The sequence below is a fragment of the Mytilus galloprovincialis genome, chromosome 13, assembly GCF_965363235.1.
Source record: "Mytilus galloprovincialis chromosome 13, xbMytGall1.hap1.1, whole genome shotgun sequence".
Lineage (NCBI taxonomy): Eukaryota > Metazoa > Mollusca > Bivalvia > Mytilida > Mytilidae > Mytilus > Mytilus galloprovincialis.
In genome coordinates, this window is record NC_134850.1 from 25,433,301 (window position 1) to 25,458,090 (window position 24,790).

Consider the following 24,790-nt stretch of genomic DNA (forward strand, 5'->3'; position numbering starts at 1 on the left):
TGCATATGGGAATATGGGTCACGAACATTGATCGAAACTTTGTACTTACATTTCTTTTGTGTTTCCTATGCAAAGGGTAGACTATATCAGACGAGTTTGACCAAATCATGACGGTATTTACGCTCCAGATAGCATTTGTACTAAAAAAAACTGTGTTTGCTTTGAACAAACTCTGTCCTGCGCCGAACTTGTTCTTATAAAAAAGGGAAGTGTCTTGTAATGCTAATACGCGTACTGAATCCGCATATGATGACTAAGATATTGATTAATGTCCCTATTTTATGAATACTTGAGCTATTGTGTGACGCTTTTAAAAGTTATATAAGGATCATGACTGAATTTAAATTACAACATTAGAAAATTGGCATTGCATTGTATAATTTTTCATCCGTCTCTTAAAAAATCAATGAGTGAACTTTTTTAACAGGATTATCCTACTAAAAAAATGTTCATGCACCAAACTGACTTTGTTTTTACACTCAATTTTTTTTAAACCTCGCATTCGCCTCGGGTGACTATAGTATATTTTGTGCTATTACTGCTCTGTCGAGACTTTGCAAATACACAATATTTATTTATCTATAACTAGATACTAATTTTCACAAAATACACAACCTTTAAGATGCAAAATTAAAAACACTGTTTCAGCGCTTGAATTTTGTTTTTTTCAAAGATAGAAAAAATATTGAAATAATTTGATAAACTGGTGTTTTATACTTTAGAAAATAATTCTGTAATATACTATAGTGAAATACTATACACAATATGAAAGTTTATGGATGTGAAAAGGTCAAGGCCACTTCTTCTTTTGCTATGTCTTAAATGGAAAAAAATCAGAAAGTTCCAAATCAACGCCATTTTGTAATGGCAGCTTTTCATATAGTTAGTCAAATTTGTCTTTTTAACATCGTTTATAGCATATGTTTATGATTGAATCGTTTTTGCAGCATTCTATTGAATAAATATCAGAATATTTCTCCTTTTTGTTCTTGTGTTTGAAATATTGATATTTTTAGGTTTGACCTTTAACCTCAATTTCACAAAATTGTGACCACTCTGGATTTTTACGACCCAACTTTTCATATTGTACACGTTGTCCTCTTTCCATCGATATATAATTTAGTTGTGTGTTCTTCCGGACCATTAAAGTTTTAAAAAATGAACTCTGGTTGCAGTACTATAGGCCGATTATCCAAATCAAGACATGGAAAGATCCCAATCGGTAGGTTTGACTACTGAATGATCTAGAGAATATATTGAATAACGCCAAATCTGAGAATACTTTAATAGCAGTCACAGAACTACAACCGCATGCAGGATTATACCTATTTAATCTTTAATAACCTAAACTTTACAACTTTTGATCTTTTAATTCTCATAAAAAATATTTTTGATCGATGAAAGTTAGATTTCCGTTATTGATATGCCAGTATGATTAAGTGTTCATTTTGTATCCTCATAGTTCTCGTACATATGGGAAATGATAATTTCATGCTGGGCTTGATTTTGATAAGAATTATTTGACAATTCAAGATATGTTTAAAGCATATGTTTATCAGTCAGGGGACTTATTAAATTTGAGAAGCAAATTCTAAGCTTTGTCACAAGTTGTGATTTTGTAGTTTTATCAAAATTTTAAACACATAGTTTTAAATAATATCTTTTAATTAGTAAAAATTTAAAAGATGAACTTTTTGCTTCTTTTAAGTAGCAAGGTTTATGCCTTTGATGCTATCATTTAGCTGCAAATTCTATTTAAGTTGAAAAAATGCTATAATAATTACTTTACATAATGAACTGATACTTTCTTAAAAGATTTTTCCCAGTAGTGGGAGTATTTTTCCTGTGAAGTTCAAGGTTTCATCTTTCAGATTATGGATAAAATTCTACTGTTCGCGATAAAAAATTTCACTGTTCGGGGGGTGTTGAAATTAGTGGGTTATTAAAATAATGATATTTAAACATGTTAAAGAAGTGATTTTTGGAAAGGAAATTGAGGTATGATACTTAAAGAAGTGATTTTTATGTCATTATCCTAGATTCAGCACAAGGTCATCACCTGAAATGACCTGGTCATCCTATCAACACAGATGTTGGTTCTGATAATTTTAGAAACATAATTAGTCCCTGGATCATTAGTATTCTATATTTAAAGCTACAATAAAATTAAATCACTTCTTTTAGTGATTAATTTGTACTACTTAAATGGGTGATTATTAAAGAAAGACAACTCTTTCTTCCGACCTTTATGGAAATAATGTTACTTAATTGAATCAGTGATTTAGAAAATCACTCATTTAACATGTTTAAGTAAGTCCCCTGACTGTTGATGTTACTGTTTTCTTTAGGTGACATGTTTATGGCCTAATTAACACCTTTGATGGTCTTTAATCTGTTGATAACTTTATCATGGGTTAATTAGTGTTATCACTACGATTTACAGGGGTCAATGTTTACTTGCAATTTCCTTCTATCAAGACTATTTGTAACCTTCGTTTCTAAAGGCTTTAATTTTTCAATTATTTTTTTTTATTAGAAAACTAAAATTCACGAATTTAAAAACCCAAGAACATGTTAATATTTCTCAAACCACCAAAATTGATACCCACGATTTAAAGTACTTTCACAGTACATGCAGTATGTTGAAATCCCACAATTTTTACCAACAAAACAAACAGCAGTAAACATGATAAATTTGAAAGTATCTGACCCTGAAAGGTGTTATTACAGACCTTGATTATTGGTACATAAGGGATATGTACATGTATACATGTGTTATTCCAACACAATTCATGATAGGGGGAGATAACTCTGTCAGTAAGTGGAAATTCTGACAGAGTTATCTCCTATCATGAATTGCGTTGGAATAACATATGTATTTTAAATTTATCATTTCATGGCTACAGGCCTTTGGAAGCCTGTTATGGGGTATAAGTTTTTATACGACCGCAAAATTTGAAAAAATTTTCGTCGTATATTGCTATCACGTTGGCGTCGTCGTCGTCGTCCGAATACTTTTAGTTTTCGCACTCTAACTTTAGTAAAAGTGAATGGAAATCTATGAAATTTTAACACAAGGTTTATGACCACAAAAGGAAGGTTGGTATTGATTTTGGGAGTTTTGGTCCCAACATTTTATGAATTAGGGGCCAAAAAGGGCCCAAATAAGCATTTTCTTGGTTTTCGCACTATAACTTTAGTTTAAGTTAATAGAAATCTATGAAATTTTGACACAAGGTTTATGACCACAAAAGAACGGTTGGGATTGATTTTGGGAGTTTTGGTTTCAACAGTTTAGGAATTAGGGGCCAAAAAAGGGCCCAAATAAGCATTATTCTTGGTTTTCGCACAATAACTTTAGTTTAAGTAAATAGAAATCAATGAAATTTAAACACAATGTTAATGACTACAAAAGGAAGGTTGGTATTGATTTTGGGAGTTTAGGTCCCAACAGTTTAGGAATTAGGGGCCACAAAGGGACCCAAATAAGCATTTTTCTTGGTTTTCGCACCATAACGTTAGTATAAGTAAATAGAAATCTATGAAATTTAAACACAAGGTTTATGACCATAAAAGGAAGGTTGGTATTGATTTTGGGAGTTTTGGTCCCAACAGAATAAGGGGCCCAAAGGGTCCAAAATTAAACTTTGTTTGATTTCATCAAAATTGAATAATTGGGGTTCTTTGATATGCCGAATCTAACTGTCATGACTGTGTATGTAGATTCTTAACTTTTGGTCCCGTTTTCAAATTGGTCTACATTAAGGTCCAAAGGGTCCAAAATTAAACTTAGTTTGATTTTGACAAAAAATGAATCAGTTAGGTTCTTTGATATGCTGAATCTAAAAATGTACTTAGATTCTTGATTATTGGCCCAGTTTTCAAGTTGGTCCAAATCGGGGTCCAAAATTAAACTTTGTTTGATTTCATCAAAAATTGAATAAATGGGGTTCTTTGATATACCAAATCTAACTGTGTATGTAGATTCTTCATTTTTGGTCCTGTTTTCAAATTGGTCTACACTAAAGTCCAAAGGGTCCAAAATTAAACTTAGTCTGATTTTAACAAAAATTGAAATCTTGGGGTTCTTTGATATGCTGAATCCAAAAATGTACTTAGATTTTTTTTTATGGGCCCAGTTTTCAAGTTGGTCCAAATCAGGATCTAAAATTATTATATTAAGTATTGTGCAATAGCAAGTCTTTTCAATTGCACAGTATTGCGCAATGGCAAGAAATATCTAATTGCACAATATTGTGAAATAGCAAATTTTTTTTTAATTAGCGTTATCTTTCTTCGTCCAGAATAGTAAGCAAGAAATATATCTAATTGCAAAATATTGTGCAATAGCAAGATTTTTTTTTAATTGGAGTTATCTTTCTTTGTCCAGAATCAACTTAAATCTTTGTTATGTACAATATACAATGTATATTCACTTTTTACTACCAACTGATAAATTAAAATAATCTTTACCATTCAGTGATAACAAGCAGTTTTTTTACATCTTAATATTTTATGATGTATTTAAATGAGTAGTTATTGTTGCAAACTCCATTAGAAATTTTAATTGAGATTAGTTTTGGAATAAGGGAAAGGGGGATGTGATTAAAAAAATTGGGTTCAATTTTTCTCATTTGAAATTTCATAAATAAAAAAGAAAATTTCTTCAAACATTTTTTTGAGAGGATTAATATTCAACAGCATAGTGAATTGCTCTAAGAGAAAACAAAAATTTTAAGTTCATTAGAACACATTCATTCTGTGTCAGAAACCTATGCTGTGTCAACTATTTAATCACACTCCAAATTTAGAGCTGAATCCAGCTTGAATGTTGTGTCCATACTTGCCCCAACCGTTCAGGGTTCAACCTCTGCGGTCGTATAAAGCTACGCCCTGCGGAGCATCTGGTTGTTCATTGTTGTAAGCTGTACAGTGCACTTTATATCTTAGTTGCCTACTTCTACATGTTCTATATTATTTGAAGATGGCAAATGCTAGAAATTTAAGAATAAATTATATTTCAATTGAGTCAAATCATGACTGTAATAAATATGCATGATACAATGTAGATACTTTTGGTATTTTATATGTATTATAAGAACTGAAATAGATATCTATAATAACATGAACAAGTATGTTTTGTTTAATACAGATGTATATGTGCCAGTTCCTGTTACTCAGTTGACTCAGACTCCACCTCCTCAAGAGTCACAGCCTCAAGTTTTGTTGCCTGGGCCTGTATCACAGACAGGAATCAATATACAAAAAGGTAAACAAAACATTATGTAATGGAAAACAAAGGATATGGAGACCCTATGACACAAAATCATCACATGGACAACGAAAAATACATACAAAACATAAAGGAACAGTGCTTTTATTGCTATTCTTCATCTCAAAGTCACAGTGAGGCCTTGAACATGGAGAAAAACACTTTCACCTCACTGCAAGTGTATCAAAGACAGCCCCTAACGCAGACTTCATGAAAGATGTGTCTTTTTTTTTCATGAGCGCTTATTTTTGTGAATACTTTATTTCATGTTTAACATGTTTAACCCTTTGTTCTAGTCCACCTTGAGGCTATTTGATTTTGTGATTTTCAAATTCACTTAATGAAGTAAGATTAGGAACCGTCCAAGTTTATTAAAATTTTGCAGCTATTTATATTGGGGTTATTTTTCTACTTGTGAAAGTCTTGAAAATAAATTGCTGGCTAAAATTAGTACTAATCACAGTACTGATTATATACTTTTCAACCTATAAATAGTACTTGTAAGTATTTTCCATGTGTATTAATTACTAATTAACAGGTGATGGTCAACAGAATTGTGATAATAAAAGATCTGAAGCTAGATTAAAAAGAAGACTCGGAAAAGATTGTAGACGTGGTGACGGCAAAGATAAAGTTGGTCAACAGGTACATGAACATGATAATGAGGACCAAAATGGCAAAATACCAGACGTGGATGAAAATGAAGTATTTAAATTCATGATCAAAACTTTTGGCGGAGGATGTAGTTTTGAAGACTTTTTACAAAGGTGTGACCTTTTTCCTTTGGGCTCCAATATTGTGCTGTGGTTCAGAAAAAACAATAGAAGATTTCATATTTTCTGGGATAAAAAAGATATTGTTTATCTTCAACCATTTTACAGAGATGCTAAAATTTGTGCTGAGTGGAACAGCAAGAAAAATCCTGCAGAATGTCAAAATGCTCATTGGGATTATTTTCACATCTGTCGTCGCTTCATTAGAGGCAACTGTCAAGAGAAAGATTGTCCACTGTCTCATAGTTTTAGAGGTCCTCACAATTATCGTTTGAAAAACAAACTTGGAATTGTCAATTTTAGTGATGATGAAATGAAAATTGTCCTAAATTGCAATTCACCTTCAGTTTGTGCAGATTATATTTACAACAATGGTTGTAAGGTCGATAACCCAGAAAGAAAATGTCCTCATTTACACTTATGTCGCCAGAAAATATTCGGAAAATGTCCAGATCCTTGCAAATTTAATAGAACACACACCATTAATCAGTTTCACAATAAATGGGTTCTTACATCATGTCATATGAAAGACTGGCCTCCTGCTAAAGTCCTCAAGGCTATATATGTACCTGCTAGAGAAAAGAAAGAGAATGATAATTATTCAGATGATTCTGACCTGAGTCATGATGAAGACGACCTTCATGACCTTGAGGAGTCTAGCGTTTTTGATTATGACAGTGATGTCTATGTCAGCAATGAAAGTCTTTCTAGTTCTGCATCGGGTCCTGCAAAAAATAAAAATTTACATTCAGTTGAAAACCTTAGTATTGATTACAACAAGGAAGGGACAAGGTCAACGCATGATCGTAAAGAAAGGTTTAGATCATTGGAAAATATCACATGTGGAATTGTGGGTAAAGATGATCAAGATTTAACAGAAATGGTTGAAACAGAAAGTAGTTATGATGATGAAGATGATTATGGTGATGGTAGCGTTGATGATGATTACGGTGATAATAAAGTTGATACAGAGAATTTTTGTGATCGTAAAGTTGATTATAACAATTATGGTGACGGTAATGATGATTATGGTGATGGTAATGATGATGATAATGATGATGATGATGATGATTATGATTATTATGGTGATGGTAATGACGAGGATGATAATGGTGATAGGAATGTTGAAAGTGGTCCTGGAGAGAAAGAAATGATATTAACGGAAGATCAGACCCAGGTTCATCAAGGAAATGGTGATGGTAATGAGTTAGATGATGGTTTTGATTATGGCGATAATGATGATTATCAAGATAATTATGATGGCAATGATTATGATTATGATGAAAATGATTATAACTATGATGTCAATGAGGGTGGAGATTATGATCATGAGTATGGTGATTATGATTATGAAAATGATGCTGAAGACAATGATAATAATAATGAAATTGGTGATGATAATGGCCCTAATGATGATGGTGATGGAGATGATGACAAAATAATTGAGGAAGAGAAGATAACTATGGAAAACAGTGAACAAGTTCAGCAAGACTATGAGGATGACACATTAAAAAAGAATCAACAGCAATGTAATGAAGAAGAAAAAGAGGACAAAATGATGGAAAACCAGAAAGGTGAGAAACAAGGCAATGATAAAAACTCAAAAGATATCCATCAAAACTTACTTGATGATGATGACATAAAGGAGAAAGAGAGAATTCAGATGGAAAATTGGAAAAAAGAACAGCAACAAAAACATAATAATGACGACAATATTATTGAAAGAGAGAGATTACTAATGGAACAGTGGAATCAACAACAGGCAAGAAGTTCTATACCACAACAGGATGATGTGAAATTAGATCCAGCACCATCCCCATCTGATCCAGATTATCAAGAAACTGATTCTTCTTTATTGACAGATGAAACAGAAAATACCAGAATCTGTGTATTTGTTTCGAAAAATAAATGTACATTTGCATCCTGTAAAAGACATCACCTGCTATCTGGCTTTCCGTACTTGTGGCAGATTAAGATATCTGGGAAATGGTTTTCGTGTTCATTATTGGAAAATGAGAAAATAGAAAAATCTTTCTGTGATCTGCAAGATGTTGCACCAACAGAAGTAAGTTTAAACAGTTTGTATAACTGAATTGTTTTTTTAAACCCCCATTTTTATATTAAAGTTAGGCAAATTATTCTACACATGCATACCGTCTAGATACTATATATTATCAGTGCTAAAATGTTTCAATAACATAAATTTTTCCATTATTTTAGCAGGATCACTTGCATTTTAACTGAATTTATTTCTATAACCTATGTAAAAAAAACCACACATTTCATAATTTGTTTGGATTCAAATGGGTAAAATAGAAATTGAAAATTGATTGATTGAATGTTGCTTTATGTTCAGTGGAAAATATGTCGTGCATGTACTGGAATATAAGGTTATGGTATTTGAAATGAAAATGTTAGTATATAATTAGTAAATGTATGTATGCATATCGCTATTTTAAGCCCTACCTTAGAGGAGGGGCTTTATTTTTTATCCTTGTCCATCTGTACATCCGTACATCCTGAAATTGGTTTCATTTCTTTAACTTGTGCTTGCCTCCACCAAATGCTATGAAACTTATAATCAATGCTTATTACCACAAAACACTTATACTTTTATAGAGTTATGCACATTTACAAACAGAAAATTTGCAAAATTTTTGTTTCCATTCTCTTGTGTGTCTTTCTTCAGTTTGCCGGAACCAAACATTACAAATCTTATACACGATGGTTTTATAACAAAACAGAGATCAAGTTTGAATTTTGGTGGCATCACTTTTGATGTTCTAGAGTTCTCTACAAGTTGAATAATTGCTGAATGTTTGTTTTTGCCTTTTTGATTCAAGTTTGCTTCAACCAAATTTTATGGAGCTTATATACACCATGATTCATAATAACCACAAACACTCTAATCAAGTGCACCTTTTTGGTAGTATCATTAATCATTCTTGAGTTATGTCCCATTATAAGGTTATATGCAAGCAGGGGCATCATAGGTGTCCTATGGACACATTTCCATAATTAATTTTCATGTAAATGGGTAATAACTCAAATAAATTGCAAACTGAAGGGTATTTTTTTTTTCTGGTTGATGATGTATTCAAATGAATGACTTTTTAACCTGATTGAAAGACAATTTTTTTTCAGATGAAATGCGATGACAACAAATACAACTGCCATATTTGGTTCCAAAAGATGCATGCAGTTATTTTAGATGTTAATGGTCAGCCAGCAGCTGATGATGACCAGTGGTCAACTGTCAGACGTCTGAGTACTCCATCCTTTGCTGAGAAAAAAATGACAGTCAATAGTTATCTTACACAGTGGAGATGGTATTGGAAAGATGATGGTGAAAAGTGGATTATGTTCAACAAGGTGAGACATGTAACATTATAGAATTGATTTATTGATGGTGTTCATATACTGCATATTCAGAAATATATAATACATAAGATTGATTTATGTCAAAAAGCATGTTTTTTAATTCTGAGTTCTATTGAGTAAAATTAAAAGACGTTTGTATTTCATGGTCAGCGGTTATAGGGGTATTAAACACAAATTTTAACACTCTTGGCCAAAATTGATTGTTGTAGGAATCTGAAGTTTCCAGACTGAACAACCATGGAGAGACATGGAGCATTATTATTTATTGATTGTTGGTGCTTTAATTTACTATATAAAAGTAGATGGGGTATGATAACAACTCTTCACAAGAGACAAAATAACACAGAAATTAACAATTATAGGTCACCGTACAGTCTTCAACAATGAGCAAATTCCATGCCTCCAATTTCAGCACTCTTGACTATATCATGGTTACCAGACTTTATCGATGGAGGACAGACAGACAGAACCACAATTTTTACCTGCTTTTGAAAATTTGCAATTCAAATCTATTAAGAATATAGCTATACTAACCTGCCGTCTGTGGTGTTTGAACTCACATTCTCAGTGTTGACAGGCTAGTGATTGCTGTTACTACTTGCACCAAATGGCCATTTAGGCCCCTTGTGAAATTATGATTATAATCAAGCCAAATAAGATATATTTCATGTTTTGCGACCTCACACATTATAATTAAATCTGAACTTACATATATATGAATAAAAGAAGGGTTGGGATATATGTTGATGAGACAGAAGAAACCCAGTGACAAAATAACTCATTTATTTTTTTGCAATTTATTAATTTATGAAATTCAATCAAACTTAATCATTTGAATTTAATATTTCTTGACTGAAGATCTGTAGGCAATTAGATGTCACCGTAATAGAATCATTGTTCACAAGTAGTGGCCAGTAGTAGAAGTATAAACATATTTAGAAGGACAGGTACACTGATAAAATATTTTATGTACATGTATTTTTTTCTAGGATTTATTCCTGTTCACACTTGAGAGGAAATATCAAACAAAGCAGAAGAGCTATTTGTTTTCCAAGGAGAATAATTTCTTGATGCACAAAATAGACTTTATGAAAATGGTACAGGTTAATCTTGAAACAGAAAAAGTTAGAGAAATTATCAGACGTCCCTTGTTTGTTTCCAAAGATGATGTATTGCGAGAAAAATTGTAAGTTCTAAAAATTATTGTAAGTCTGCTTGAATATTTCTTATGAGGGTCTGGATGGGGTCTACAGAATAAAGGGCAGTTATAAGTGTGACTTTCTATTAAAAAATGAGGCTATTAAAGGTTAAATAAATAAATGTCATTAAGAATTGCCTTTTATAACACTGAACTTCTGTGGTCCACTGATTTGTAGAAAATGCTTGTATTAAATTTTATTTTTTGAAAGGTAGATTAGGTTTAAAAAAGAATTGAAAATGAATGTTGAATGTACTTAATCTTTTCACTGCAGTGTTGAAAAGTGATGGGGTTAGTGTAAGAATTTACTAGTGTAAACAGGAACTTGTGAATGGCCCAAAAAATTACTTTTAACTCTTAGCTTTGTTATTTTGTTGCAAAAGATGGGGCTACATTTATACATACATTTTTCATAAATGATATATTTCTAAAGGTAAACCAGGTATAACTTTAATTAAAATGATAGGTCTGCATTGACATCAATGGGAGACTTTTTTTACAGAATTTACTGTGTAGGTAGTATTATAATTGGAGTTATCTTCCTTTGTTCCAAATTGAATCTATAGCATTTATAGTTTTATTTTTTTTTCTCACAAACACAAAAAAGCAAGGCCATTGTATATTGATAAAACATTTGCATTGATTCCATTGACAAAATTATGTTACAACAAAAAATTCCACATTTACATTGTCACGGAATATAAGTTCCTTCATAATATAAGTTCCAAAAGGAAAAATATTCTGGAATATTATTTCCATAGGAATAAATATTACAGTATATGTTCCTATATAAATAGTATAGAATATTTGTTCCAACAGGAATAGGTATTATGACATTGTTTATAACAAAGTTTCCAGTGGAACTTCTGTTAGGGGGAACAAATATATGTTGACAACATAACTTACTTACAATGTTACAAAAGCTATGCTGAATATTCAACTTGTAAGAAAGTTACGGATATCTTAACTTATAACTGAAAGACAGATTTCAATCGTGTATTTTCCATTTTAGTTTAGACAGTATACCGTTCCCATCTGCTATGAGTACACCAAAGCCTGCACATTTCTACAACTGGGACTGTTCCCATGACTTTGAGCCAGTAGAGCTAGATAAGACAGGGAAGGAGTACAAAGATATCATGAAGTCATTACTAGATTCTATGGACCCTTCAAAGTTTGATTTCAAATTTATTTATAGAATTCAGAACAGGAAAATTTGGAGTGAATATGACACGTGGGTATACTTTTTTTATTTTAGTCATTTAACGTGCAAAAAAGTTAAGTTAAGTTTTTGTATTGTCATGTCATAATTTATAGCCACTTATGTGTAGCTTTATTTGATAATGATACATTTAAGGTGGTACCCAACACTTTCATCAAAATTAATTTGGCTCGTTTAATTTTTATAAAATTTTTTCAAAATATTTACTTTGACCCTTTAACAAAAATATAAAAATTTCAAAAATTTTGAACCAACTGTTTTGTCAGAAAAATTACACTGGTTAAATAGCAGTTTGGCAAACACCAATTTTGATCATTGAGAAGCTTAATATTCCCTTTACAACACAACGTAATTAAAACGTTAAGCTGACTTTACAGAGTTAACTCCCTGTAGTGTTAGGTACCACCTTAATTCAGAAACTTTTGCATTGATTTATTGTTACGATTTTTGAAAATGGGACAAACATGTGAGATAAATAATTGGATGATTTCAGTAAATACTGCATACAAATAATGATACTGTAGATTCATTTTTATTTGTTGGATACCAATTTTCGTGGGTACGTGTGAAACACGAATTTAAATGTTCAACGAATTTAATTTTTTATAGACTTTGTATAGAGAGATTGGCAAAACCACGAAATCAAATATCCACGAGGATGCAATTTTTCAGCAATGTACAAAATTTGAAACCCACGAAAATAAATGAATCCACAGTATCAAAATTAAAATACAAGACTTGACATGTTAACTGACCAGTATCCTGAGGGTAACACTCGAGAATTTTACCCCGTACCAAGGATTTTTTTACCGGGTCGTTTAAAACCCAGAAATTGGGAAAATGACCAGTATTTACCGGAGTAATATTGAGCCTTTAGACTGATTTCATCAGTGATTTTTCTTTTAATTGAAACACTGGCAAATTTGTATTTCTTTCTGGACGGGATGTTTAACTTGCTGTGTAATCTCAGGGGTTGAAAAATCCACTAGCCCGACGCCCGGGACTAGATCATTTGCGCCTTGGGCAATCAAAACTTTAACCCAATATGCCCGACGGACTAGTAACAAAACATTATTGGCGTTTCCAAAATAGATAGTGGAAAATCCCTTCATCCATATTCTATCTTAGTCAATCAGATTCAATTACATCATCCGGGATTCGAAGCATTTGAACTGGTTCGTACAGGTCTAGGGTTGCATTCAATATCATAGCGGCTACTTAGGGCTATGCAGATTTATGACTAATGAACGAGTAGCTAGCCTAGCTGCTACATAGATATTGATAGCAGCTAGGCTAGCTACTCGTTCAGTAGACAAAAATCTATGTAGCACTACGTAACCCTACGATATTGAACGCAACTCTGTTGTACAGTTACATGTTTTAAAAATAGAACAAATAACTCAGGGTGGACAGGTATCATCTATTGATTGCAATATCTCACACTTTTAATATCGATTTCTCAGTACAGGGGGTATTGTACATTGCTTCTGTCGAGATTTTCAATTAATCGATAGATGAAGGGGGTACTATTGAGGCTTACAATTCATCTAGAAAAAATGTAAAATACGATCGGGAAAAGCGGAAAAGAACATATCTAGTGACATGGACAGAAAGATTCCCCTGGGCAAGGTCGGCTGTGGCGCCAGAATGAAATTTCTGAAACCATGTTCTGCGAATATTGCCAGTGTTTTCCTGAGCATCCCAATAAAAGGTCTCCCTTGTATGTGTGGACAACTAATATAATAATTAAACCACTTGTTTCACACGATAAAACCAATAAACATGTTTTCTCTGCCAGAAAATAAACTAGTTTAAAACGGTATATAATGTCCCCTTCAAAACATGACACCCACCATGTATTATGCAGCAAACTCTGATTTGTAAGGCATACATGGGCTAGCAGGTCAGTTTTGATGGGCTAGCAGTTCTTCGAAGAGGGCTAGTAAAATCCTGCTGCCAATAAGTCCTGGGCTAGTTATCTGGAACAACATTTTTTAACCCCTGAATCTCTCACATTATAAGACCCATTGAGTGCATGGCTTCACTTAACAGCATTGGTTTCAAAACACACCTTTAAGTTACACCAATTACCTTAGACTGAGGCCGTTAATCAATTGTGTATAGTGATCTGGAAGGATTTTTTCACTATGGGCTCAGGGCCCCCCAAAAATAAATTCAATGGGCCATTTTAAAAAATAATGGGCCATGTTGTCAAATGAGTGGGCCATTTAAATTGACTACTGTTAAAAAAAAAAAAAGTATCAGTATATTTGTACCCCTATTTTTGACATTTTTGACTCTTTGAGTATGTTTGTTTTGTTCATGCATCGTTGACAATGAAATGGAATTTAATGTGACTGTCATACAAGTGAGAGGTTTAGCTAGCTATAAAACCAGGTTCAATCCACCATTTTCTACATTAGAGGATGCCTGTACCAAGTCAGGAATATGACAGTTGTTATGCATTCGTTTGATGTGTTTGGACTTTTGATTCTGCCTTTTGATTTTTGATTTTCCTTTTTGAATTTTCCTCGGAGTTCAGTATTTTTGTGTTTTTATACGCCCGTTGTCTTTTAGACAGGACGTATTATGGTATACCGTTGTCCGTTCGTCTGTCCGTCTGTCCGTCCGTCCGTCTATCCGTCTGTCTTCCACACTTCGGACAATAACTCAAAAACACTTTCACCAATTTCCATGAAACTTTAGTGAATTGTTTATATCTATTGACGTAAGCTCCCTTTCGTTTTTTTTTAATTTCAGATTTTAAGTTTTGGATTTATGGGCTTTATTCATAAAAAAGGGGGGATTTTCAACACTTCGGACAATAACTCAAAAAGGCTTTCACCAATGTCCATGAAACTTTGATGAATTGTTTATATCTATTGATGTAAGCTCCCTTTCAATTTTTATAAATTTCAGATTTTAAGTTTTGGATTTATGGGGCTTTATTCATAAAAAAAGGGGGATTTTCAACACTTCGGACAATAACTCAAAAAGGCTTTCACCAATGTCCATGAAACTTTGGTGAATTGTTTATTGATGTAAGCTCCCTTTCAATTTTTATAAATTTCAGATTTTAAGTTTTGGATTTATGGGGCTTTATTCATAAAAAAAGGGGGATTTTCAACACTTCGGACAATAACTCAAAAAGGCTTTCACCAATGTCCATGAAACTTTGGTGAATTGTTTATATCTATTGATGTAAGCTCCCTTTCAATTCTAATAAATTTCAGATTTTAAGTTTTGGATTTATGGGGCTTTATTCATAAAAAAAAGGGGGATTTTCAACACTTCGGACAATAACTCAAAAAGTCTTTCACAAATGTCCATGAAACTTTGGTGAATTGTTTATTGATGTAAGCTCCCTTTCAATTTTTATAAATTTCAGATTTTAAGTTTTGGATTTATGGGGCTTTATTCATAAAAAAAAGGGGGATTTTCAACACTTCGGACAATAACTCAAAAAGGCTTTCACCAATGTCCATGAAACTTTGGTGAATTGTTTATATCTATTGATGTAAGCTCCCTTTCAATTCTAATAAATTTCAGATTTTAAGTTTTGGATTTATGGGGCTTTATTCATAAAAACACTTCGGACAATAACTCAAAAAGTCTTTCACAAATGTCCATGAAACTTTGGTGAATTGTTTCTATCTATTGATGTAAGCCGTGTTTGAATTTTTATGCTTAAAAAGGGGGGATTTTCCAATTTTGGGACAACACTTTCACAAAATTTTATGCAACTTTGATAAATTGTTTATATCTATTGACATAAGCTCCCTTTCCATTTTTATAAATTTTAGATTTTACGTTTTCTTAAATAATGAATTTTTATACTTAAAAAAGGGGGATTTTATCAAACTTTGGTGAATATATTAATGTAACATCCCTTTTGATTTGTATATATATATTTCTAGTTGATCATATAAATTCATTTAAAGCATAAAAGACAAGTTAAAAGAGCAACGGGCGTATCATGCGCTAAAGCGCAGCCCTTTATTACTTTTTTTTTGTGCCAAGAGGTGTTGGTACTTACCTTTATGATTTTAAATTATATCATGGATATTGTTCCTGTCATTTTGTAATTTCAATTTCAATGAATATACAATAAGTTTTTTTAACTTCCTCCAAACCGGACAATATTTAAGATGACCTTTATTTACAATATTCAAACTGGTTTTGTTGCCTTGTACATGTTCATGTTTTTTTTGTACATTAAATTTGGGTCTTCGTCGAAACCATGTATACTTATTCCAGACGTTCTGTATCAGAGGACATTTCTGGCATTTCCTCTGCACTTCTTGTATTATTATTACTTCATGACAATGGCAAGACTAACAGTAGAGAGTATCATTAATTGATTAATATATATAGAACAAAATAACAATTCGCTGAAGTTATGTTTACAAAATGTCAAAATGAGCCAAAGACCAAAAAATGACAAGGACAGTTAAGCGCCTTTTATGGAGACAAAAACTATATTCATTAAAAGGCTTTGGGGTTTTTCAATCGAAATAATAGCAAGCTAAACTAACTTAAAAGATTATAATTAGAGATAAATCTCGTCTTTACTAGTCACAAATTTAAAGTTGTTTATAAAAAATTATATCAAGGATGATGGTTAATTACGTTTTTTGGGTAATCAGTTAACTTGCCGCATGGTTCTATTATTATCATACGAAAACACCCGAGACGTTAAACCGCATGGTTCTATTACAAAAGGAAAACACCTGAGACGTCCCAAAAATATATAGGTGCTCCTATCATTGGAGGAACATTACATAGTTGTGTATAAACACATGGTGGTACGGAACACAATTGGAAATCCATTTGACAATATCTAAACGTTTCGAAATGAAGAGAAAAATATCATGCGCCACGTGGGCGCTTACATTTGTCACTCTATGAGCCATTTCTAGTCGATATGCGCTATAGGCGCAGGGCGCATGTCCTTCCCGATCACTGAGACTGTGTACGTGTATTTCCTCTATTTAAAAAAAGTTTAATTGACAATAAATTTGAGTAACTTCAACTTTTTTGTCATGTTTAGCAGTATACTCCCAAATTTTATGTTTTCATTCTGTATAAATATTAAATCCAAAACAAATTGAATGCAAATAAATAGAAAATTAACCTAAAGACCGAGCAAAACAAATCCCATGAAAAAATTGGGTGCTCTAAATCTGGAAGGGTATTAGTATGGGCCAATTTAAGAATGGAAGAGAATTAAGGTGTACGTTAAGAACTTTTACTACATCATGCTCATTAGGTTTTTCTAAAAAGATTATACTGTATGTTGGTAAATTGAAGAGATTGTCTAATTTTTCCAAAGATATTTTACTGTTAAATTTAGCAAAATTAGTTTAAATAATTAACTTTTGATTTCAGTGCATTGAACAAGTCTATGAAATGCAAAAAAGATACATGCCAAATGCAATGATTTAACTGACAAAAAAACAAACAGACAAAATCCACACAAAATTAAATCGGACAGGATACAATATACATAATCTTAATATTAAGTAAAATGCATGTAAATTATTCTTAACAGTCATGACAGTATATAACATATATATTCTAAAAACTGGGATTTTTTGGCTTTGCAGAAAGAAGAAGCTCATGTTAGCTGATGCTGAACAGGATTGTCAAGGTCAAAACCTTGACGAGAGAGATTTATTCCATGGCACAGATTCCTTGGATACATGCCGTGGAATTTGTACCAATAATTTTGACTTCAGAACCAGTGGTCGCAATGCTACTGTTTACGGTGAAGGTTCCTACTTTGCTGTCCGTGCCAGATTAAGTCATAGTTATACAAAAGCCGATTCCCTTACAGATATGCGATTTTTATTCAGAGCCAAAGTTTTAGTTGGAAAGTTCACAGAGGGGAATCCATCCCTACGTCGACCTCCAGAAATTCCTCAACAGATTCATAAGCTGTATGATTCATGTGTGGATAAAGTTGAAGATCCACAAATCTTTGTTGTGTTTGATAGGAACCAATGTTACCCAGAGTACATCATCATGTACACAGACAAGGAACCAGTCCAAGTGGCGAAACCCATGGAACCAGTCCATGTTGAGAAACCCATGGTTCAGCCCCAAGTGGAGAAATCCATGGTTCAACAATCAGTAGAAAAACCCATGGTCCAACCCTTAGTGTATCAACCCATGGTTCAACCCTCAGTGAATCAACCAATTGTTTATCCAGGAAGTGCTGCCTCACTACCGATGCACATGGGAGGTCCATTAGTTTATCCTCATCCGGTGGAAAGTTCCACTACTCCCACAATGCAAAGTTCCCGTGCGAAACCTGCTTCTAGTGCAGTTCATCTGAATAAGCATTCTAAAAAAGAAAAGGATGAATGTGTTCTTCAGTAATTAACACCACAATGTTTATATATTTGTATGTCTTTCTTATATTTATTTTTATTTACACTTAGTATTATAAAGTACAATGTAAAAATGTATATGCATTTGAAAGGAGTTTAAGAGATTATACCTGCCAAATTTTCAATGGTCTCATTTAGGAATTTAAGCACAGAAGGACACTACCCATCATTTAAACATGTGATGTTATTGTGTACCAATCTAATAAACTATGTTTTTTATTAAATGAGTTTCTTCAATGCTAAATTGCCATTTTAACTCATTTGTAATTTTTTTGTCTGTTTTACGGTACATGTAGTCAGTTTATATACTTTAGTTACTCAAAAGTCAGGTGAAAACCACTCATGCGAAAAATTCTCATACATTTTAAAAGTTGGCAGATATGGGCTGTACATGACTTATTTTAAATTAACTATTTTTTCAAGTATTGAATGTTAAAATTAGTTTTGAAATCAACGGCATTTAAGATTTTGCTTTGGTAAGAGTGAATATGTTATAATGTATTTTTACATTAAGAGTGAATATGTTATAATGTATTGTTACATGTATATGTACATGTATTTGATTCTGTTGGCTTTTTTCATATATTTAAGTTAGTATTTATTTGAAAAGCTAAATTATAACTAGTGAGTTCTATTGACAGTCATCATAAGAACAGCATATTATGTATTGAAATGATTGTGAAATTGGAAATTAGCCAGGTATAGATAGCCTTCTTATTTTTATTTATATTGTTGGTAAAAGTGGGAATTTCATTAATTCTTTATGTCATATTAGAATATACTTGAAAGCTTGTTAATCCCAAAATGTATTGAAAAAATTCTTAGAAAGGATTTGTCAATAATGCAAAATTTAGACTACTGTTTCTGCAACAATTCTCTTTGTGTTAAGATCAGGTACCATGTTACCTGTTACCATCTGTATATCCCTTTATCAGGAGAACATGGAATTTTTTCCTGTCATTGTTCCATACAGTCATTGTATTTAATCTATGTAAAACTAAACCAGTGTTAGCTATAGGTCCTTATTGTTGGAATGCAGTTGTATTGGTGTTCGTTTCATTTCCATGGAAATTATTTGGCTCTGCTCCCTCAGTCATAAGGTCTATTCACTTTGAAACTTTTACATATTTTATGTAATTATCATGATTATGTCAATTTAAGATGAAACATTAATCATGCTAATTATAGGAAGTCCATTATATTTGATAATGGCATATAAATACAGTTGTATTTGCTTAACCCCATATAATTTTACCCATACATTTTCATTCAAACTATATAACTCTGTCCCATCAGTCATATAGTTAATTGACTTTGAAACTGATGTTATTTTACATGATGAAGTTTGTGAACTAAATTATGATCAGTCATTGTTTTTCCTCATTTCCTTTAAATCATTTGGCTCTGCATCGTAAGTCGTGGATCATTGACCATGAATGTCCTACATAGTAAATATAAGTGTTGTTATTTTAACCAAATTTTGCATAACATTTTAGAAATTAAAAATCTATGTGTTAATAGCTACATTTATATAGTTCATATTTTCATATTATATGTATACATACTGGTCATTACAAGTATTGAAAAATGTACAGTACTAATAGTCAGGTGCTAATATTTCAATTATAAGGTGCTTTTATTTACAGAAAGTGTTCAGTGTATTGCAATTTTAAGGAGAAAAATATGTTAAGTTTATTCGTAGAGGCCATTATGAATTATTTTTTTCTAGATTGTAAAGTTTTCAAAAAGGTGTTCAATGAGTTCTACATTTTAGTGTGTAAACATACTGTTAATTTGTGTGTTAAAAGATAAGATAGTTCAAATCTCAGTCAAATAGCTTATTTATCATTTGTTTTTTTAATGTTTTTAAAGACTTGCCTCCTGTTAGGACACATAGTAAGTTATTGATTAAAAATTTAAATAACTTGTCTTTATAAAAACAACTGTTTAAAAAAAAATCTAGTCATATGCCCTATAATGCTCATAATGTGGTTCTAATTATCAAAACCTATATATTTAAACATTATTATTATACCCCCGCTTTGAAAAAAAGGGGGGTATACTGTTTTAGCTCTGTCTGTCCTTCCGTCAGTCCGTCAGTCCATCCGTCAGTCAGTCAGTCTGTCCGTCCCATGAATATTGTTCGTCACATTTTTCTCAGGAACTACACTACCAGGATTTTGAAATTTGGTTTCAGGCTTGATATAAGTCAGCTATATTGTGTGATGCGTTTTCAGATTCATCACTCGACAACTTCCTGTTTACCGAACACTTGTATCATTTTTACACCTGATAGCCAAGTTGAAAATCTTTCGTTACATTTTTCTCAGAAACTACACTACCAGGATTTCTGATATTTGGTTTCAGACCTGATATAAGTCAGCTATACCGTGTGATGCGTTTTCAGATTCATCACCCGACAACTTCCTGTTTACCGAAAACACATTTGGACGGGGGTATCATCAGTGAGCAGAAGCTCACAGTTTCACTTGTTAATTTTTGTTTTACTATACTCTTAGAATTCTCATTTACAAATTTTGAGTTTGCCTGCCATCGCAAAAAATTAAATGTTGCCACAAATTAAAATTTACAATAGTTGGCATAGAGTCTATGATAGGGAAAATGATAATGAGGAAATCTAAGGATCTAGTCAGTCTGTCTGAATTATGTATTCTTTATTACTTTTTCTAAATATATATTCCATGCAGGCCAGTTATTGGTAAATATGGTTTGTTGTTCTCCCTAATATGTATTGCAACTATTCTATAATGTATTTGTAAAATAATTCATCACACAAAATAATTCTAAATGACACAAATTTGTTATACATATGTATTGACATAAATGTCCTATACATATTAACACAAATGTCGTATACATATTAACACAAATGTCCTATACATATTGACACAAATTTCTGATACATATTGAAACAAATGTCCTATACATATTGACACAAATGTTATATATGTATTGACACAAATGTCCAAAATATATTGACACAAATGTCCTATACATATTGACACAAATTTTCTATACGTGTTTACACAAATGTTTTATACATATTGACACCAATGTCCTATGCGTATTGTCACAAAGTCCTATACCTATACACAAATGTCCTATACGTATTGACATACATGTCCTATACATATTGACACAAATGTTCTATACGTATAGACAAATGTTCTATACATATTGACACAAATGTCCTATACATATTGACACAAATGTCCTATACATATTAACACACATGCAACACAAATGTCCTATACATATTGACACAAATGTCCTATACATATTGACACAAATGTCCTATATGTATTAACACAAATGTCCTATACGTATTGACACACATGTGACACAAATGTCCTATACATATTGACACAAATGTCCTATACGTTTAAACACAAATGTCCTATACGTATTAAGACAAATGTCCTATATGTATTGACACAAATGTCCTATACATATTGACACAAATGTCCTATATGTATTAACACAAATGTCCTATACATATTTACACACATGCGACACAAATGTCCAATACATATTGACACAAATGTCCTATACGTATTAACACAAATGTGCTATACGTATTGACACAAATGTCCTATACATATTGACACAAATGTCCTATATGTATTAACACAAATGTCCTATACGTATTGACACACATGCGACACAAATGTCCAATACATATTGACACAAATATCATATACGTATTAACACAAATGTCCTATTTGTAAAACACAAATGTCCTATACGTATTAAGACAAATGTCCTATATGTATTGACACAAATGTCCTATACAATACTGACACAAATGTTCTATATGAATTGACACAAATGTCTTATACATATTGATACAAAATCCTTGTACATTAACAAAACGATTGTGCATTTTATGCTACTGTAGGTTGGGTATGGTGTCATATAGTGACATATTCTTGTTTTAAGATGTTTGCAATTGTTAGCAGACCTTAGTGCTAGTTGGACACACATTATTGTTATTAGCTGATTGTTGTTATACATATGCAATGTTCTTATACTATTTTTATGAAATTTAATGTTTTGTTTATTTAGCATTTCTGTCATTGTTCGCTGAGGCATAATGCCAATTTTTGACATATCTTTTTTTGGTTAAATCTGGACGATTTTCTCTTTTCCTTATGGCATAATGCAGAAATGGTGCTTACAAAATGTAAATATTTTTTTGTTGTTGTAAATAGTATATACTAGTAAGTATATTTGTAATTTGCTAGTTCTCATTTACTTGTAATTTGTCAGTCCTTTTATATAATGGTGATTTCTAGTCCTAATTTAATGTGATTTGTTGAAGTCCTAATTTTTGGCATGAGATTTGCCTGTCCTAATTTAAATGTGATTTGCTAGTCCTACAGTCTACTTTCATGTTTATTTGTTTTTTTTGATAAAGATAATTGCAATTTACAAGTCTAATAGTCAAATTGTTATTTAATACTTTATTTAAAATGCATTTGATCATTTTTATTTTTATTGTTTACATTTATTTAAATATATATAAAAAAAGTTTGCTTAACATATCTTGTTCCACCATTATTATTTTTTTATTTATTTATGTAAGTAATTTGTCAATTTGTAGATTAATGAGAATTAACTGTTGCTAAAGATTCATTTATTTTCCTATGTAGTGATTTTTATGGGTTAAGGGAGAGAAAAAAATTGTTGATAATTTATTTTGTAGTTTTACAAAAGTCTGCATAGAAGCCTTTGTAAAATTTTAGTGTGTTCAACATATAAATTATTGGTATTGGTTCACATGCATCCATGAAATCCCTGAAAATTAATATCTCACAAATAATAATAAACCAACAGTACTTGAAATCCATGTTTTTTTAGACCTTCAATGAATTGTACACCTTTGTCTTTGTATCATTTTTACATTCATTCAAACCATATCCCTAAATTTTTTACCTTGTTTTAGTTGTTACCTCACTAAAACAGTCCACATTCATTTATTATTTTATCAAATTCCAGTTCTAACTCCTAATAATGACCATTTTGACCAGTCATGGAAATCACATGATAGGATTTTTTTTTGTGTTTTAATAATGGGATTGAAATTAAGGCCTTTTATGATATTATGATAAAAAAAATGCAAAGAAATAAATTTTACTTTTGATACAGCCTCATAAGGGCACACATTAACACATGATTTTCTGACTAGTCACACACAAATTTATGCACCTGTGGAGCAATTAAGGATGTCTGCTTGTCATGTTTTGGAATTTTGTCAGATTTTCGGAATTCTCTGGTTTTAACCATTTGAATGCCTTAAAAATTTTGTACATGAACCCCCATTTTTCTTTTTATAAATCTTTTACGTGTATAATCATAAGTCATTTGTAAAAGTCTTATGATATTTTATTTATTTTTTAATAGTATTTGAGAACGTTAATTGGTCAATGATAAAGCTATGAAAAATCAACAGAGAACATTTTCCCTCCAAAATTACAATGGCTAATATCTTGAAAACAAGCACATTGACCCCTATATTTTTTTTTGCTTTTTGGATTCCTCAATTTATTCCCTATCAATACATACTAGTTTTATGAAAAGCTATTTATTTTGAAACTGAGCAGCGAACATCCTTAAGTCATTATTACACAAATTCTTGTCTGTGTATATCGAAGTTAGACCCTCTCAGTGAATAGCATCCTTATATCTAAAACCTGAAGAACATGGAACTTATTTTCTAGAAAATTTGTGTTATATCTTTCATGGAAATAATAATCAAATAAGGGCTAATAAAATGGATTTAAAATGTAATTTAACAAAATGACTTTGAACCTAACACATTGAAAACTGTGTTAACAATTAAGCCTAGTTGATTCAGAGGATACATAAATTCTATGTTAATTTTAAATCAATTATAATACAGTAATTTAGTTGTAATAGAGGGGTCCTGTAGTTTTGAATTATAAGACAATATTTAATTGTAAGATGAAAGATTAAGATAAGTAATATCTAAATATATCCCCCATAATTTGTTTTATCAAATTATAATTGTAGATATAATTATATTCTAAAATTGAATTTTATAATTCTATATATAAGTTTTCCCTAATAGAACCATTTTTTGAAGAAAGAAATTTTGTTTTGAATAATTGTAATATATCATCTGTCTGGATAATGTTTTGTATTGATTAAAATGTATGCCAAAATGAAAAATGCATACATAATTAATTAGTAGTTATTCAAAAGAAATCAGGTTCTTCACTAATACAATTTGTTAAATTTGAAATGGAATTTATGTATTAGTCAGTTTGTCTGTGTCTATCGAAGTTAGACCCTCTCATTGAATAGCAACCTTATATCTAAAACCTGAAGAACATGGAACTTATTCTCTAGAAAATTTGTGTTATATCTTTCATAGAAATAATAATCAAATAAGGGCTAATAAATGGATTTGAAATGTAATTTAACAAAATGACTTTGAACCTAACACATTGAAAACTGTGTTAACAATTAAGCCTAGTTGATTCAGAGGATACATAAATTCTATGTTAA

The 24,790-nt window shown here is 31.5% G+C and overlaps 1 protein-coding gene across 1 annotated transcript in view; it reads left to right on the forward strand.

The window, feature by feature from the left end:
* Positions 1–19,362, forward strand: part of LOC143057531 (uncharacterized) — a 31,515-nt gene extending 12,153 nt beyond the window's left edge. Inside the window, exons 3-8 of the mRNA XM_076230843.1 lie at positions 5,153–5,269; positions 5,811–8,110; positions 9,190–9,417; positions 10,416–10,612; positions 11,637–11,858; positions 17,453–19,362. Coding sequence (XP_076086958.1) covers positions 5,153–5,269; positions 5,811–8,110; positions 9,190–9,417; positions 10,416–10,612; positions 11,637–11,858; positions 17,453–18,227 — 3,839 coding nt within the window. The 3' untranslated portion in view covers positions 18,228–19,362. The remainder of the gene's footprint in view (positions 1–5,152; positions 5,270–5,810; positions 8,111–9,189; positions 9,418–10,415; positions 10,613–11,636; positions 11,859–17,452) is intronic.
* Positions 19,363–24,790: the final 5,428 nt, after the last annotated feature.